This window comes from Mastomys coucha, chromosome X, assembly GCF_008632895.1.
Source record: "Mastomys coucha isolate ucsf_1 chromosome X, UCSF_Mcou_1, whole genome shotgun sequence".
NCBI classification, from domain to species: Eukaryota; Metazoa; Chordata; class Mammalia; order Rodentia; family Muridae; genus Mastomys; species Mastomys coucha.
The window spans coordinates 158,682,625-158,702,961 of NC_045030.1; the positions used below are offsets into that span (position 1 = coordinate 158,682,625).

Sequence of the window (20,337 nt, forward strand, 5' to 3'; positions counted from 1 at the left end):
ACATTATTAAAGGCTCCTGTAGCTATTATAATGGCTCAGAGTTGGCAGAAAGTATCATCACCAGAAATTAACAAGCAGACCAGTGTGACTGTAGCAGTGAGCAAGAAGATAGGTTAATGAGAGGTCAGATCAAGAGATGGTAAGGGAAAATTATGGATGCCCTTGCTCACAATCACAAGGACACTGCTTTTTTCTCTGCATGAGATGAGGATCTATAGAAGGATGTTCAAGAGAGAAATGCTAATGATGATTATTTTTTGGTTTGTGTTTTAGCCTCATGAAAGCATGAGCAGACAGCTCAATCATGCAATATCAAATATCTGACCTGTGCAACTAGTCTGATAAATGAGTATTCCAACTTCTGAAGTTTGTTACCCAGCAATAGAAAATTAATGCATCAATTGATGGTTTCCTAATATTTTCTATTATATTGTATATTAACAACATCTTTTAATTCATAATTTTAATGATGTTTAAATAGATGAATACATTGCAGTGCCTGTATACCAGTACATGGTTCTCTCTGAGAAAGATGTATATTTATTACAAAGTGATGTACTGAAAAGGAAAGCCTATCCGGTTGCTAGTGAGGGTTCAAATTGCCAGTTAGCAACATCCTGCTGCTTTTGGGTAGTGACAGACATTTCATAAGCAGGGTTAGGCAATCAAAAATTGCCTAACTCAAACTTCTTTTGGAAAACTACAAAGAAACTTTCCCCAAGTTCTTTACTAAGTTACCAGAAAGAGGTGGAATTTTAAGAGTGGTTTGAAGAGGAAATCAAAAGAAATTGGATCTGGGGGAGAGGAGAGCAGTCGGAAACTAGATGGAGTGGAAAGAGAGAAGACTATGATCAGAATATATTGTATGAGAGAAGGATCTATTTTCAATAAGTAATAAGAGTAGTTTGAATGTTAGGAAGAAAGACTATACATAAAGTATTCCAGACTTATCCTATAACCATTGAAGTTAGTATGCGTTATTTCTTTGAAAACAGAATGTCAGTGGGTAATGTATTTATAACAAAAATCTTCAATGATTTTTCAAGGAAATTTAGTTCAAGTATTTCTTTTTCATGTCCCTTCTAAGAAGTTAACAACTGGGCCAAGAATCATTCTTTAAGCAGCTATAGCTCTCTGTATCCAACTTCATCAGTAGATGTGTGAGTTTACTTTGGCTCTTCAATAAGCTCCTCAAAGATTTTGTGGCTTTAAATAACAGTCATCTGTCTATTTGCATGTATGAATGAATACTTTGGACTAGGGTCAGCTGGGCTGGATGAGTTCTATTTCATGGAACCATCAGTTGGCACATCTATTTTTTTATTTATTTACTGACAGGTAATTGTGTCAACTCTCTTGTGCTGGCATCAACTCTCTGGTACTGTCACTTTGGTGACAAAAATAACTTATGAGTGTTTCATCTTTCAAATGAGAAGCCTGACTTTCTTTATTGAGCAATGGCCAGGCCATGAGAATCCTAAAATTACCAGGAGAAAGAAAGTCATCTACAATTTGTGAAGGTTTATCAAGTCTTCATTGAGCACTGTCCATTTTCCAAGTCAAGTCACATTGCCAATCAATAGATTAAGAGGATTCTATCAGCAAAGGATTTGTATATAGGGAGAAAGTTATTGCATAAGTTTGTTGTTCTGTTTCATATAAACCCTGGCTGTCCTGGAACTTACTATGTAGAACAGTGTATCCCCAAACTCACAGAAATCCACCTGCCTCTGCTTCCCAAGTGCCGAGATTAATTGTGTGCACCATCATGCCATTTTTGTAAACTGTCTGCATCATTGTCTTTATACTGTTGTCAAAGAGAAAATTCTCCCTTCTTCTTTTTATACCTGTAGCATTCAAGATGGGTCTCCCATTATTTTGTATGCACCACAATAGTCCATTTTTATATATGCTCTAAAGAGAAACCATCAACATTTATAGTATATGAACCAGAATTACTCAATTTAGCAAAATTGAACAAGAATGATTTCAAAAGAATCTTGAGCCTCAGTATACTACCCTAACCTCACCCCACCCAAAATAAAACAAAAAAATTTCCAACTGTATGAGTCTTGGCAGAATTTGAGAAGAAGCAGAGCCTGGGTAACTTCTCACTGTCAGCTTTCCTGCAAAGGCTGTCAGCAACATTCTTAAACTAAAGTGCCAATGGCACTCCAGCTCTCTCCCCAGAGAATTCACACACGTCATCTCCTTGCATATTTTTAACACATATTTCCTACATCAATGATTCTTCAGTTTGCTGTGGCTTGAAAAATGGCAGAAGGGAAAGTTTATGAACTCTCTAACATATGCAGACATCTAAGTCAGGCAAGGCCCACAGAATCATTTTGTCAAAGCTTAACTTTCTCCCTGTTTAATATTTTAACCAAGAATTTCAAAAGTACTGATTACTTAGAGACCAAAACATTTTCCAGTTCCCTTCAAATATACTAGTATGACCTAACCACTGATTATCCCAAATAGCTCAGGGTATACATATATGCAGCCAAATCTTATTTAAAACTATACTATTACTCTTAATGCCTTCAGTTGTTCTAACTACAGTCTCTAGTTAGAAGCATTTTGATGGGGAATAAAGCAAAAACAAGCATGGCAAGACTATGGTCACTTTTGTTTTAAATTTTAAACTTGTCCTGAGTTTGGCAGCTGCTTGAAATGGTCCATCTGGCCTTAGTTGGCCCAAATAGCTGAAAAGTAAGAGTTAAATATACTTCTTTAGGAAATGGAGCACCCTATTTAATAATGGCTAAAAACAATTCCTTTGTATCCTTGCTCCAGCAAGATAGTAATAGATGAGTTAGAGGCCCCTGAATATTGGGTTTACCACACCAGTTCCCTTCTGAAGTCTTCTTTCACTTCTACAGTCTCTAGACAATAGTCACAAGTGACAATTCTAGACTCTGTTGGGCATAGCTTCAAATTGCCCTGCTATAATCATAAACATGAAATAAAGGAAAATAATTATTCAACCTGCACTGGATATCAAGTCTGCCTGATATCACACAGCTTTCCATTCAATTCACCCTGCTATGTTCCTGTGGGTTGGAAAGGAAATAATCTACCCAGGCTGTTGTCAGCCTGCAGGTGTTTCATGCTCGAAAAGCTTAGAACATTGTCAGCAGAACTATTTCTTAGAGGTTGGCAAACCAACTGGATAGCTTCAAATAAGAAGGTACATATGTTATTTTATTTTATTTGTATTTAGGGGAGAGGGTGAATATCTGAAAACTAAAACAAACAAACAAATGAAACTAAGTACCAAACATGTGTGTGTGCATGCACACACACATACACACATGCACGCACACAAGCACACACAAACACATACACATTACACACCCTTCTGTTGCCAAAAAATCAGGTAACTAACTTGAAATCAATAAACACAATTTTCTTATATGAAATGTGTTTTAAATTTGTGAAATATGATGGAAAACTTTCCCAGACTGTCTCTCTTACCCTAAAAAGGTTACCATATTTTATAAATATTACCCAACGGCAATCAGTGAAGATCCTCCTTGTCTGGAAGGACCTTTACCTTTTCCTCCCTTACCTATTTAATGTACTTCATAGACTCAGATCAGGATCCTCTTCCGACTTCAGGCTATTTGCTTAATACTGTTCTGTCTCCCTTTCTTTGTCCTCCTTTCCTTCTCTCCATCACTGCCATTTACTATCTTAGACATCCTCCTTGATAAGATATTATATTTCACATTTTTTAATTGTCAGCATTCCAAATGACTGCTTCTGCCCTACCAGATTATAAACCCCTGAGGTTAAAGACTGAGTTTTGCTTCTTTTGATATATAGTATAATGCATGGCCCAAAGAAAATACTCATCAGCATTAATCAAACAAGGAAACTGATGAATGAATCACCACTTAAAATATGCCAAGAATACCAATTGCTATTTTTACTACTGTTCATTAATTTACTGACTCTTTACTAATCACCTACTAGAAATCAGGTATTGTGCCAAGTTTTAGGTATGTGAACATGAGCCAAATCAATGAAGTTATTGCCTTCCTAGGGATAAAGTCTAAAATTAAGAATGCTTATTTCTAGGTGTGACTGTATAAGCACAGAAAATTCTGTTGCCTCAGAATTTATCCTAAGCTGTTATAATACAGGATCACTGTTCACATTTGGGGAGGCAAGGGTTTTTCTACAAAGAACAATCACTGTCTATGAACAATCATGCCTACTACTCTATATCAAGGATAACATTAGTAGATATGCCAAAATAGGTGGGGCAAATCCTAAGAGGCCTCGACTCTACACAAAGAAGTTTAGGAAACTAAGGAAAGTTGGTAGTGAGAAAAAGAGCCTTCTCTGGGGAAGAGACCATCAATCAGTTATCTAATACCAAATGGTCAGCCCTGAAAACATACAAACAAGTAACATAATATATACTGAGCAGATTATATTTAGAAAAATATATGCATATGCATGAACATATACTCATATAATAAAGAAAACTAAGGCCATGGATTTGAAAGAAAATAAGGAGGGGTAGATTAAAGGATTTAGAGGGAGGAAAAGGAATGGAGAAGTAATGTAATTTTATTATAATCTCAAAAATAATAGAAAAATTAAAGGTCAAAAATACCTAATTGAAGTAATGAAATTTCATGATGCTGTCACTGCTATTGCATCCTTCCCATTCTCCTAAACATGGGAGAAGGTGTTTCACTCTCACTTTTGTGATAGAAGAGACTCATTCTTTTCAAATGTCATATTTTGCTGAGCTATTGAAATTACAATATGTTTCCAAGGTTCAGAAAGGAAGAATTCTTCTGAGAAACTTTCATGTGTCCTCAGTAGTTTGGGATTTATATGAAGAAAGTAAGTTAGCTATAATACCCAACATAATGGGGCCAAAGTAGAAAATATTTGGTTAATTTGTATTTAACAAGGCAAGAAAACTTGTGTTTTTTATGAACAAAATAAATGGTGAGCAAGATAACTAAACATGAGTCAAAGGCAGTATGTTAGACAATAGGGATATCTTCTTCAGGTATCCTTCATGGGCAAGGAAGACAGAATGAATGTGTTCAATGGCAGTGATTGCAAAACAGCCAGATCATTGCATAATCAGATCCCCTGGATCTTAACTTATTCAAAAGACAACCTATTAAAACCACAAAAATGTGCATACATGTAAATATATGCTTTGTACATCATAAGATCAGCCTTGGTTTGTCTTATTGGTAACATGACTAATGATTCCAATAATGAGTCATCTAAAACTTTGGCATCTTCGTAAGGGTGTTTGTGAATATTCTAATATAATCTGCCATCTCAGTGAACAGTACTTTCTACTAGAGAATGAATAGAAAAAATAACAGTAACTAGAAAGAGTTCTGGGCCTACCATGTATAAACTGGAATAAACAATTTATACAGGTAGTGCTTCATCTTGTCCTCATTTAATATTTGAAAAGAGCAACTAAAGATGTGCTTATTTTAGAAATGAGTAAACAAGCTTAGAGATGTGGGGAAGAGTATTTACCCTAGGATTTAAATCCAGGACTGCCTACAATGTAGCTTTTTACATGTGTTCTAAACTTTTCAGAGTCTGCTGAAAGACTTTAGGAAAGGAGGGGTGGTCTATGACATTAGACAAGTCACATATCTTTATGGTACATGTCATATTATTACAACATTTCCTTTGTATTAAAATTCTAGCCATTTCACTCATGAACTCTCTGCTATCCAAGCTTCATGAAATCCTTCCAACCCATGCTAAAGCAAGCAATCCTAGTGGAACTCAGTAGTTCACGCAATAAATAAAAACATCAAAGTAGATATCAGACTTGTAGGGGGAAAAATTAGTTTCAGGAGGAGATGGGGTGCTGAAAGTGGATACTGGGAAGTTGACAATAATTAAACTTTAATATGTGTATTTAAAAATTGTCAAAAAATAATAAAAAAACTTTTGAATGTTTTATATAATATTCTGTCCTTATATTCCATACTGAGTATGCTTTATGCTATACATGGTCTTATGTGGGAAGGCAATGAGTGTTCATTGATTCGTTAATCAACAGTGAGAACACATCAAGCATCTAATTTCAGCCACACATATTTCAGGTGCTGAGGTAACACAATGAGGATGACAAAGTTCTTGCATACATGGTTTGCACACATTGTTGATTACCATCCTGTACATCTTCCTCCATTCACTCAACTTAGGAATTTGATATAGTCACATGTAAATGTGTTTATCATCACCATATTTATATAAGCAGGAGAGAAGCCCCTTAAATAGATAAGAAGGTAAGATAAACAGCAATTGAGATATCAAGATGGCTATTACTAAGTCATTAGAGATTGATCATGGTGTGAGGATATGCATTAGTGATAGTGAGCTTGCCTAATGTATGTAAGAAAGACTACCTTCAGTATCTGCCACTGCAATAAAGATATATTCATAGTAGATTTTTAAGGCCATGAGTAAGTATATAGCATAGAATGACATAAAACCTGAACCTAAATTCTCTATGCATATAGAGCTTTGCCCATAAATATAAACAGAATTGAAGGTACATAACATACATTAATTTCTTAACTGTTATGTACTGGACAGTTAATATTAATGCTACTATTATCTTTCCATAAGCATGTAAAATGTATGTGTGTATTCAGTACAAAATGTCAAAGTAGGCCGTGGAGCATCTGGACTAGTAAAAACTGGACCATCTGGTCAGGAACTGTAGTGTTTATAAATCAAAGAATATTTATGTATAAGTAAGTATATTATCAGGATTTTTCATTTTCCATGACTTGAACTTTAATCCCACTTTAGTGTCTCTCCATCATACATATGAGTCACATCTCTTCATGGTCAGTTGAGAGTTGAGCATGTTTAACAATAGCCAAAAAGAAAAAAAGAAAAGAAATGTAGTAGGAGAAGTCTACTCATGGCAAAAGGTTAACCACTATGGATTCAAAGCAAAGTATCAAATTATTTTAAATTATACCCTTTTGGTTTATCTATCTGAGAGCCTCATTATCTCTATAGAAAAAAATGTCACTGATCAGTGACCATACTTAGTAATAATTTTGCCTGCTGATGGAGAGTCATAATAGCTCCACAGAGTGAATAGCACATTTACAAAACTGAAAACCTCATTTTGCAAATAAGTGATGACTCTTTTCATCGCAATGGGCAGTTGGAAGCTAAATGTCTTATGTTTTGACATTATCTGCTCACAATTTGTCACCAATACTTTAGCTGTCTATTAAATTATAAAATGTGTTTGTGCATCCTGCAGTTTAATGGTGTGCAATGATAGTGGTAAGTAATAGCTAGAAAGAAATAAGCAAATGAACCTGTTTGGCATGAAGGCATCAAGTAGACTAGAATTTCTATTAACTAAAATGGAACCATGATTATGTAGTTGAAAAAGTCATGAGTATTTCTGACATCTGTATTTTAATAGGCATATGACACAAGTACATTATTCTATTTGTTATTCCACAAAGTGTTTCAAAAGATGTCAGAGGTGGGTCACCTGTTTCCATTTGAATATAAAAACCTTATATTTATCTTCAGAAATATGAGACTTAATTAAGTTGCACAGTTATTTTCTTGGTATTTATTCCACCTATGTTATAACCACAATCCTCAACTATATTGTGATCTTACATTGCAAACACCAGAGATAACATGGAACATACTCTAATACTTCTCATCACATTAAATACAACACAACCAAACATAAGCTCAAGCCAAAAAATGATAAGGGATTACATCCCAATTATTTTATGAAACTGGATTTTGGAGAGATCATTCAATCACCATGAGACTGAGTATGCTAAATACTAAGTTGAATTCACACTCTCAGAAAACCAAAGCCAATGGGACAATGTACTCTTCACAAATGAGAAAATACATATGTACAATTTTAGGGAGCTGGGGCATTTCATAAGAAACATTTTTTTTCATTATCTAAGCATATTTGCTCCAGCAGAAGCCCTTTCTTACATAAAAATAAATCTGACTTAGAGGATCTATTATCAGAGCCTTGATACTCTCAAACTCAGCATTTTATTTTCTTAATGGACTCATCTTTCCAACAGCATAGTGGAATGGCTAAATTTCTGTTCTCATAGAAGTTTGATTTCCACAAGACCTTTGAAGAGCCTCTGAGGTCACTTGTTGCCAAGTGAGGTTATTTCTTACCTTTGGCAGAGATGCCCTGGAACCTGAACTCTGGGTAGTCATTGTCAGGACTGTTGTGATGCCAAGGGCAACCCTGGCAGGGGCTGCATCCATGTTTATCCAAAAGGAGACCCAGGACAAAATGACTATCAATAGGCTGGGGATGTACATCTGGATCAAATAATAGCCCATCTGGCGTTCCAGGTGAAACTTGACCTCAATGCAGGTAAACTTGCCTGGAAGCACAAAAGGATTATTTGACATCTTATTTGAGCTCATTTTTTTCCATTCTAATCTCCTATTTTATTTTTAAAAGCAAAGAACAATGCAAGCAGATTGGAAAAACTATAGACAAATGCTCACCCTACACAATCAATTCCAAATTTTTTAATTCTTCTAGTAATGGGAATGATTGTGTAAGCATGAAAGGGCTAAAGAACCTTCATACTGAAATCATATCATTGGATCTACCACAGATTTTTCTCGATAGAACTGTAGCATTTTTAAGACTGACAAAAGTTTTCAAGAATGTTTGTGTTATATGTAATATATACAATATCATGTACACCCATTAACATACACTATAAACTATGTAATATATAACATATCATGTAATATGGAACAATTGTAACCAATGAAGAGAGACAGAGATACACAGAGAGAGGCAGAAAGAGACACAGAGAGACACAGAGAGACAAGGAGCATGCTTGTGTTGGGGTTCATGTATGTGTTCATGCATGTGAAAGCCAGAGGTCAGCCTCAAGTGTCATTGTTCAAAGCCCTTCCACCTGAAGTTTTGAGGCAGTCTCTTGGCTGTTTACCTGTGTTTACTTCCACAGTACTTAAGTTATATGCACATGTCACTATTCCCTGGGTCCTGGGTACTGAAATCAGGTCTACACACTTGCATGACAACAAGCACTTTACTGACTAAGATATCTCCCTAACCCATCAGTACCTTTTAAGAAGCAAGAAGAATATCTTGAGTGTTTGAATAGTTGTGTCTTTGTATTCTCAATAGTAAAATCAAAGGGTACATTTAGAGAGTATATGTACATTCTGTTCATTATGGAAACTTTCTAGCCTTTTGGGTATTGCTTGAAGAAACTTAAAGTATTCCTACCTAGAAACTGTAGTGTTGCTCCATCTATAAATAAGAGTACATAGGAAGGTATGACAACTTTTAATATTATTATTAGGTACATGTTCCTGCCTCTTTCTACATTTTTCTCTCCTTTATTGGCTTTTGAGTTAAGCCCTGGAAAATCATTTGTATTATTCCCTACAAAGATAGAAGACTTGGGTTGAAGTCTTAGAAGAATACCTTGGAATTAGATTGTAGTTACTTTGTAAAAAGCCACTGTTGGCTGCTGTGGAATGTTCTACTCACAAGAGACCCAAGGCAGATTATGATGACTCTCTCTGCCATCACACTTCATGTTATCAAAAGAACAGAATATTTAGAATAAAAGACATCGGCTTTCCTGGTCAGGTATAATCTTACAGGCAAGAACAGATGCCCACTTTTTGCCACTACCTCAACCTTGCCTACCCCATATGTCTTTCAGTGCTAAAGATAGCACCTGACTTTATAGCCAGCTGAATTCTCTCCAGATGATGCTCACTGAGACTGGTATTGCTCTCCAGGACTGCAGAGCACATCTCTATTTCTGGGTTTCCATGGACCTGTGTCATTATCACTTTCTTTCACTAAGGCCAGGACTGCAAATTGAGCTGAGGATGCATTGTGAAGAGTGGATGCAAGGAACAACCAAGAATTTATGTTTTTTTGCTCAACTAATGAGGTCTTCTACATCTTTCCTTAGACTCATTTGACAGCAGGCTCTCAGTAAGAGAAGAACAAAAGATTTCTTATTCTTCTGTGTTTGAGATGATCTGCTGTATTCACAAGCCTATTCTACAGGATACAGGAACTCTACATGTTGAGGGTTCTCTTAAGTTTGATTTGCTTCATAAATGTGTAACTATTAAGATAACAGGATAGCTGATCTCATATACAAATGGAGCCCTCTTGGGTTTAGCAAATGAAAGAAAACCTTACCAGTGTTGTAATGCTTTGTGCAATAGCCGAGCTCCTTTTCTTCTTTCAAAATAAACTGGGGCAGGGTGAGTCCTTCAGCAACTTGTACTGGACCATCGCTTAACCATTCAAATATCAGGTCATTCATGGTATACCCAACTGGAGGAAAGAAGTAGTAACAATCAATGTATCTTTTCTGGGAAACTAGGTGGGCAAACAGGGGAATTATTTCAGGCACAGTCTTAATAAGAGCTGTAGTAGTCATCATAACTACTTGTCATCAGATGCAGAGAAACTGAACACAGTAAGGTATTCCTGATTAACTTTTTTTTGTGTGTATATCAAGGGAAAGGAATCTATAGAATCTTTTATCTCCGGCCTCTTTATTCACTAACTCTCTCTGAAGAACAAACAAGTAAACAAGCGCCAAAACTCTTTGAAGATTTTCTTCACTTGAAAGAGCTGTGTCTTGGTAGTTCAATAAGACAATTCAATTCATGGTACTGTCTTAGTATTTCAAATGAAACTACTTCTTTTGAAATGTTTAATGAGAATGAATTCATTATAAGTCTGCGTGCAAGAATTACCATAGCATATTTGGCCTCTTCTGGAGTGTTAGCTTAATTGTAGGATCCTTTTGTTAATTACTTAGAGTAAATTCTCAGTCATTTTGGTAAATGTGAAGGGATATGGGCAAGTCCTTGAAGAGGACTTTGTTAGGATACGTAAACCTAGAACAATGACACAGGAGCTGGGGATTGTAACCCATTTGTGAGGTTCTTGCCTAACATGGACAAGGTCCTACTTTCAATCTCCAGCACCACATAAAATAACAAGTGGTGACATATGCCTATAGACTCAGAACTTGAGAAGTGAAAGACGGAATATCAGCAGTTTCTGATCATCCTTGACTACATAGGCATACAAGGCTACATGAGACCATATCTCAAAACAAAAGCAAACCCGACAAGAACAGTTAAATATTCTAATGCATTGCTAAATTGCCCCACTCATTATTCACACAAAGTAAAACAGGTTCCTTATTTTGTAAGGTTCTATTGTTATATTACTAGAATCATAGAAATCATAGAAAGTATAGTAATTAATGGTTCAGTAAACCAAAGTTAGCTCTTTATCTCCCAGATCCTGTCCAATTGGGTCATTATTTGTCAATTTACCTGCCTATTTCTCCATCCCAGAAATAGGTAGCTAGTTTTATTTTCACTCATTATTTTTCTGCCTTTCTTGTTTTTGTGTTTTGTTTTGTTCAATATTTGAACTATGGAAATCAGAATGATAAGGACAAAGAATATTCTGTGAATATTGAATTGGCTAATAACTGTAGCATATTCATTAAGTTTATAAATTATCATTCTTTCTTACTATACTATCCCTACCTAGAAATCAATGGCAAATTTATTTGGCGTCTAGATTCTCTGGAACACCTTAAAGGCAAAACTGAAACTGTAGAAAGCATCAAACTGGAATGTGGATCCTGCCCAAATATTGATTGTCCACAACAGCAATGGATAACCAATCTCTTCCACTGCCAATCTGTATGAATATATCCTAACTACCTCCCACAAATACATAAAGGGATGAAGCAAATGTACAATTTAAAGCTTTATACTCTGTGTTTATAGTCTTAGAAGCTTTATAGTCTTATAAGAATCTCCATTGATAGATCTGGGTCTTGCTTTAACAGAGAAAATACAATGATTAGGTGGAGGCTAGGGAGCTATATAGTAGTAGAGGAGACACTGTATGAAAATTTTTCTCAATCTTCTCAAGAGATGTGACAACATAGAATAAATAAATAGATATAACACATGAATAAAAAATTCTCATTTCATCTCTGAAAACAAAACATGATTTGCTATTTTTTTATTTTTATCAGAGGTTTTGAGGGACATATGTAGTGACTTTAAGTGACAAGAAAGAAGCCTGTCACTATTTCTTTTTAAAAAGGTATTCAATGAGATTTTTTACACTCATTTTTCTAAACCAAGAAGTTAAAACATTTTCTTGCCCCCTGCCTCATTAAATCTCTTAAAAAATCTCTGTTTAAGTCAGTAGCACTCATTATTTTTTGGATTCTGTAAACAGAGAAACTGACAAGAGCAAGCCAGAGAAAATTTCATGTCTCTTAACAGAAAATCCCATTACCTTGAAGGCATGAGTAACTTATGGCACATGTCAAAGATTTCAGTGGCAACAGAGTCACAGTATAAAGGGGACAAAGTAGATGACATTTTCCTGTTCCCTTCATCATGTCCTAGTGTATCCATTGCATATCTAAGAAAGATGCCAATTCTTATTTCTTGTCAACTTATGCCATTCAACCTTTTATTCATGTATTGCTGAGGATCAAATCCAGGGCCTTGAGCACTTTAGGCAATCACACTCCTGCTGAGGATTGGTTCTCGTGCCTCTCCTTTTTGAATCCACCTATGGCTAAGGGCTTTATCTTTTGTTTTCAAAGCAATCATCTCTTCCTTCTAGTATCCCTTTGGATACATATGTCTGGATGAGTATAAGACAGAAAGATATACTATTTTCTGATTATATAGTGATTCTTTATAAAGATAAGGTGGCTAATAACCACAACTATGCAAGGGAAAATTTAGTTCATAGAAAATCTTGCTAAATCAGCATTGGGTGGGTTTTTTTCTTTTCTTTTTTTGAGGAAGGGAAATTTATTTAATATTTTGAACTGAAAGATTGTTTTTCTGTATTGATAATGAACTTCTATTAAATACTGATGCTCCAGTAAGACGTTTGATGCTGGTAAATTGGCTGAGAATGACCTTTTCAAGTACTTTCTCCTTATTGACACACTAAGAGGCAAGACAGTGGTTACAACAAGCAAGTGGTAATTTAGTAATGGTGACTTACAACTCTCCAGCTGCATTGTACAGGTCTGGACATCCATTGGAAAGTTCTTCAGGTCCATTGGACAGGATAAAGTCAAGGTGAGTCTTAACAACAACAACAACAAAAAAGAATGTGAAACCTACTTTAAAATCTGTGCAGTTTAATCCTTGAGAGACACAAAGGTCCACTTAGCACTAACAAAATAAATTGATTTAAATATTGAAATCTAAGCTCCCAGGCCAACACTTTGTTTAATGAAGAATATCCATTGGTAACTTTAAAACATATTTGAATATTACATTATAAGCCATTGCTCTCTATTTTCCAGCCTCCAAATTCTGAGTATTCCTTATCTTCCAGATTATGACTTCCTCTAACAATGATGCTAGTCTCAAGTAAAAATGTTATAATGTGGACAATGGACTCTCAACCACAATGTTGAACAAAAATACCTAAAATTTGGGACGTTTTAGAGTTGCATCACACACACACACACACACACACACACACACACAAACACACGCACACGCACACGCACACGCACCCCCCACATACACACACAGGAATTAATAATGGTTCTTCTTCCATGAAATGGACAGATACTTGGCTTCACAGACTTTTAATGTACCAGTCCACATGGATGAATTAGCAACTTCTTGGAGGTAACCCTGACCTCTTCTCCCATGGAACTTTCCTCAGTTCCAGCCAACTCTATCTGGGCCTTAAATCAGGAGATATTCATTGAGCTACTGTCTCCTCATCATTTTCCTTTTGATTTCTCATGTGAACATTGCATGCCTCTTGCTCTGAAATTCTTTGTATTTTAAAGATTCAAGGAAACCAATTAGAATTGATAATCAGCAGAGCTTGGTTCCCTTCTTGATACTGCCTATAACTCCATTGCACCCAAAGCAAGATATTGAAACTTGCTAAACACTTGTTCCTTACTGATCAAGTTAAGAAGTAGGATATATGATGTTTATTCCTATTTGACTCTAATTCTAGAAGTAAACAGCTGTAAGTTTTGTATCTTAATTATCTTTCATATTCAAAACTTTGTGTGGCTGTCACATTATTACCCCAGTCTCCTTTCCCATTATGCTCCTCCTCAACTGCCCCCCTAATCTGTTTTTCTTTCTTTCCTAGGGTTCATTTTGAAGTCTATTTGAGCACAAACTGCAGCACACACTTTAAAGAAAGGAAAGATTTGAGATTTGAAGAGAGAATAGGGAGTCCATGTGAATGGTTGTCAAAGGCATTAAAATACTGCAGTGAGGGGACAAGCACTGCACAAAGCAACAGTTCTGGGAAAATATATTCAGACTTGTAAACCAATGCAGCGTGAGTTAAAAGTACATATGTCTAGCTATTGGAAATATTTGTGGGCTTTTTGTTTAGTTTTCCTTTTATTCCTTATTTATTCTGCAGTGTCTTGTGTTGAAAAGTATAGGCTGCTTTAAAATATTCATAAAATCCATTATCAACTCACTCATCTTCAGGAAATGAAAACATGTCTTTTCAACGTAATAGCTGAAAGGTAAAATTAGAAAAATTTATTTTATTCAGTATTTTCTTATTATAATCTTATCAAATTCAGTGTTGAACCTCATTACTGAATGAGTAGACTGTCTTTTGAAAGGCATCCCTAGAATATAAACACCATGATTGCGAAGGAAAGGTAGCTTTGAGTTGTAAACATCTGGCTTAAAATCTTTAGATATAATCTTTAGACTAAAATATTCTTTAGACATAAAAAGAATATTTATCAATTTTGGAGTTAATTTGTAGATATAAATATACAGCTATCTACACATTTTCCCTGTGTGAAGTTTTGTTTTAAAAAATGCAGTTTTTTTAGTTTTACTATCATGAACCTTTCAAAGTAAGGACAATGAAGAAAAGCAAAACCAAGTATCTGGCTAGTGAATAAACAAATACAAAGCTGATTTTAAAACATAGATTAGTGGTGACTCAAAAAAACCCATGGTCTTAAAATTAATTTGATTTTCTTTTCTATTTTCAAAAGGACAATATTTTCATCATACAGAAATTCATTGTTCTCTGACTTTTTTCATGTAACAATTGCTATAAACACATACAAGCTTTAAGTAGGAAGAAAGAAGTAATTTTATGTGAGACTTATTATTCAATAGTTTGAATTTAATAAATAACATTTTATGCATTCCAAAATTGCCAAGAGTTAATAAATTAATTAGCTTCATTTAATTACTCTACATTTTGTTCATAAATCTAGATACTACTTTTGCCCCACAATTATATATATATATATATATATATATATATATATATATATATATATATATATATATATATATATATATATATTTAGAGAGAGAGAGAGAGAGAGAGAGAGAGAGAGGTTTTCAACTTAAAAAGGAAAACTAAAATGTTTGACATACAAAAATGATAAAACGGTGTACATAATTAAAGTGAGTCAACACTACAATATCTGGAAAAGATCATTATAATGTTGAAAGATTTACCTTCGGTAAATTAAAATATAATAATAATGGAAGTGGGTATAGTTTAAAGACTACACAGTTGCTACTATGACAACTCAACTCTGCTGTTCATCATCATAGGCTATCTGCACTGGATTCTTTTGCAGGTTATACAGTCTTTGTCTCTATGTACCCATTGGAGGCAGCTGTGACCTCTTCCTCCATGGAACTTTCACACAGAGGTGAGGAAACAGGGACTCTGTGCTTTGCTTTATTCTTTTGCTCAGGCTTTTTATACTCACTAAAGATCTATGGCCTCTTGGGATTTTGTTCCTTTTTTTGTACAACAAGGACTGGGTGCTTCTCTGAATATGTACATATATATGTGTGTATTGACAGTATAGATATCAACAATAGTGCTTTAGGAAATGAGCTCATTAACACTATCAAAAGAAAGCAGGCAGTCCTCAGATCATTGGATTTAGGTACAATGGTCTTAATATTTCAGATCACGGAGAAGAGAATGAATTTGGCCTGTTAAAAGCAATGTCTGCTAATGTGTAATTTAAGTTTCAGAAAGATTTGGAAGACTACTTGAATTTTAAATAAAATACTTAACTCTGTGAAATCCACCAAATGTACTACATTTTGTTATTTAGTTCTCTTTTTTTTCCCAACAAATGTAATTAGGGCATTTTCTGAATCTTGGTACAAAATAATATGGATTTTTTAAATAATTTAAATCACATTTAATCTTTTCCATAAAAATGAGGTGATAGTTATTTTGGAAGGTTCTGGTGGGCAAAGAAAGCACAGAGATTGTTCTTGGGTGATGTGAGTGTTACTAATCTGGATTAGAATGTTTATCACTAAGGTAGATATAAATCTAAAAAGTCATCAAACTGCATTTTTAGGTTTCTGGCATTTTATTCTATTCAATATATATGCCAAAGGAAAGGAGGACTGATAAAGAAGAAACCTATTTTAAGCCTCCAGATGCATGTTAAGCCAGACATCATAAATTTGGGACTCTGCAATTCACGTAAGACCAATTAGATTTTACAGTCCCTTCCCATTTGCTTTTCCAAAAACATGATTTAACAAAGCATACAGCTGCTAAACCCCTGTTTGACTATTGGTGCTCATTGTGTTCCAAATGTAAAACCTGTCTTAAAAGAAAGGTACGAAAGCAAAAGACAAAAATAAAATGTCACCAAGTGAGCTCTCATCTGAGACAGGATCCAGGGATAGTTTCATGTTTGTGGAGAATTTTTCTCAGTATATTCAGTCATCTGTGCTGCCAATAAAATTCTGTGTCCCTGTGGGATTGTTAGATCTGACACAAACGCAAGAGTAATTACGTGACAGTTTCTCTGCTCTCTGAACAAATGAAAGCAAGCAATAGCATTTTCAAAAATTCAAGATGCCCTAGTAAATGGGGCATACAGGTAATATAGATATTAAACCTGCACTGGTTAGTTTTTAATGTCAACTTGACCCAAGCTAGTGTCATCTGAGATGGAAGAATCTCAAAAAAAATGCCTCCATAGGATTGGCCTGTAGGTAAGTCTGTAAGACATTTTCTTCATTGATGATTGATATAAGAAGGCTTGGATTACTGTGGTGGAGGCTGAAACATGCTATAAGGAGTAAATCAGAGAACAGTATTTCCTCATGGCCTCTGCGTCAGTTTGTATCTCAAGGTTCTGTTCTCATCTCTGGATGATGGGCTACAAGCTATAATACAAATAAACTCTTTTCCTCCCCAAGTTGTTGGTTTTGGTCGTGGTGTTTTATCACAGCAATAGAAACCCTAACTAAGGAAGCATTATCACACCAAGTTCTAGAATATAATACATTCTTTTTTTTTTTTTTTGAGAACATAAGGATTGTCTTACTAGAAGTTTTAGATCTGCTAAATTGTTCCTCTCAATATCTTGAAATTTCTAAAACATGTGACAGTCTGGTATTGGAATCATTTGACAGGATACAATGAAAGTTAAACAAGATTGTCACCGAAAGCCAACTAGACCCTAAAAGTGGAAGTATCCTGGGGGCAACTTAGAAGTTAAAAGTGCACCATTAGGAACTGGGGAGATAGCTTAAAGGTTAAGAATAATTTTTCATATAAAAGTAGATATCAGCTATAAAGTAAAGGATGGCCATGCTACAATTCACATTCTCAGAGAGGCTAAGTAACAAAGAAGGCTCAAGAGGGACTCAGGTATCTCCTGAGGAAGGGAAAATAGAATAGATTTTTCTGAGTTGACTGAGGGCAAGTGGGGAGGACACAGCAGGCTGGGGAACAGGAGAAAAGTTCTGGAAGAGGTGGAATTGGGGGACATTTGGGGAGCAATGTAGAAACCTACTGCAATTGAAATTCTGTGGAATCTGAAAGAGTGACCCTAGTGAAGTTTCCTTATAAGAGGGGATACAGAGCTCGAACCAGCCACCTTCTATAATAAGGCAAAGCTTCCAACAGTGGGACTGGGACACCAACCCAGCTACAAAACCTTTGACCTACAATATGCCCTGCCTGCAAGATGTACTGGGATAACAGTGGCCCAAAATAGTGGCCAACCAATGACTGGACCTACTTGAGGACCACACCATGAGAAAGAACCCACATCTAGCACCATGTAAATGGCTAGCAACCAGAGACTGATTAGCTCAGAGACCTAGGATTAGAACAAAATAAGACTGCTCCCCCAAAAAAGGAAATGAAATGATTCCTAATGATATTCTGCTATACTCATACATAGGTGCCTAGTCAAATTGTCATCAGAAAGGCATAGTTTAGCAACCAATAGGAGCAGATATAGAGACTCACACACTAGGTGAAGCCCAAGAACCCCAAAGAAAAAGGAAGGATTCTAGTAGCCCAGAGGGTTTGAGAGTACCATGAGAACATAACCCACAGAGTCAACTAAGCAGGGCTCATGGAACTCACAGAGATTGAAGCAACAGTCATGGACGCAGTATAGGTCTTAGCTAAGTCCTTTGCACAAAAGTTATGGTGGTGTAGCTTAGCGTTCTTGTGGGATCCCTAATAGTTGCAGTAAGGGCATCTCTGACTCTTCCTGTCTTTGGGATCATTTTCTTCCTACTGGGTCACCTCATCCAGCTTTGAAATTAGAGTTTATGCCTAGTCTAATTATAAGTTGTTATATCCTGTTTGGTTGATACCCCTGGGAGGCCTTCTCTTTGTTTGTTTTTGAAGGGAAACCAAGGAGTGAGCCTAGGGTAAGGGGTGACTGGAAGATGTAGAGGGGTAGGAGAAACTTTGGTCAGGATGCAATATTTATAAAGAATGAAATTTTTTTTAAAAAATAATTTATTCAATTCAATCACACTTTGGCATGGGAATATTTAATAACTGAGAATTTATTATCTAACTTCTTTTGAGGCAAGGTATCACTGTGTAATTCTGACTGACCTCAACTCACCATGTAGATCAGACTAGTCCCAAACTTACAGAGATCTGCCTGTTTCTTCCTCCTAGTGCTTCAATTAAAGGCATTCACATCATACTCAGTATTCTTCAACTTTAAAAAGTTTTATCAAAGCAGTCATTTAAAGAGCCTTATTTTCCCTCACCTAAACAATCTTTTTTGATAACATAAATGAAACCTCTAAACTGAATGAAGTTATGGACCTACCGTTGGTATACACTCTATGCTTCATCTGGTCTAATGATCTCCTTACACATGGGCAAGTACAGGTTTGACTCTATCTGACAAGGTTCTTCACATAAACATTAAGGAAGTTGTTAGGAGTTAAGAGTTCTAGAATTATCTCAATTTGCCCTTGCTCAAATCCTATCAACTCTTGGCAATTACAAATCAACCAATAAACATTTAAATATAGGTTCTCATGGTTATTAAAACACAAAACTAAGTTTCAAGTACTAATAATAGTCATGCCTGTCTTTGTGTAAACCAGCTGATAGATTCCTAGGTCTGCTACCCACATTTACAAGGGCAGACTTTGATGCTGAAAGGAGGTGTTCAATTAGATACAGTTAAAGCAACAACAACAACAACGACAACGACAACAACAACAACCCAGGTCTTAGAATAGTGTGTCTTGGCAGCAGAGGCACACTATTGTCTTAGACTGGTCCAAATCTCCAAGTTGGTCCTGAGATGCAAGATTACATTCTCCTATCAGTTGATTCCAAATAAGCAAGCCCAGTGTTTTGTTTCTTCCTTCTGAACTTGGGATATGGAAGAAAGTATTGGCAACATTGTCTAGATCATCTGCTTTTCTATTCCTTTTCCTGCTTAAAATCTCACTGAGTAGGAAGGTCCGTATTTACCAAACATCAGAAACACATCATAGGAAATACCCATCTGCATTGAGCAATACCAGCTAGGGAGGACAAAAATATAGTAACTCTTCCCATCTGTGTGTGGTCCTTTCAGTAAATGTGCACACATATGGTTGGCTCATGTTAATTAAGTCCAGATCTGGACTGGATTCCACTTGGAGAGGAATGGATATATTGCAGTAAAAACTTCCAAATGCTTTCATGTTTTCTGAATAAAAAATGCTGTGAAGGTGTGGAATAGGAGAGGGATAGACTGAACGGTAGGAAAAAGAACTCCAACCAGCTGATTTAAATAAATTTCAAAGTCATTTCATGTCTAGTGTTTAATTATACATTCAAGCATTTCTGAAGATAAACTATTACTAGCCTCTACATTAAAACAATAAGAAATTACTTGACCCTTGTCATTTGGTGTCTAATGTTACAGCTATTAGCAGCAACAG

The 20,337-nt window shown here is 35.6% G+C and overlaps 1 protein-coding gene across 3 annotated transcripts in view; it reads right to left on the minus strand.

The window, feature by feature from the left end:
* The window catches only part of Glra2 (glycine receptor alpha 2), a 204,574-nt gene that overhangs the window by 122,849 nt on the left and 61,388 nt on the right, over positions 1 to 20,337 (minus strand). For all 3 annotated transcript variants that reach the window (XM_031371060.1, XM_031371052.1, XM_031371071.1), the window contains 3 exons: positions 13,124 to 13,206; positions 10,250 to 10,387; positions 8,209 to 8,423 (listed from right to left, as the gene is read on the minus strand). In XM_031371060.1, coding sequence (XP_031226920.1) covers positions 8,209 to 8,423; positions 10,250 to 10,387; positions 13,124 to 13,206 — 436 coding nt within the window. The remainder of the gene's footprint in view (positions 1 to 8,208; positions 8,424 to 10,249; positions 10,388 to 13,123; positions 13,207 to 20,337) is intronic.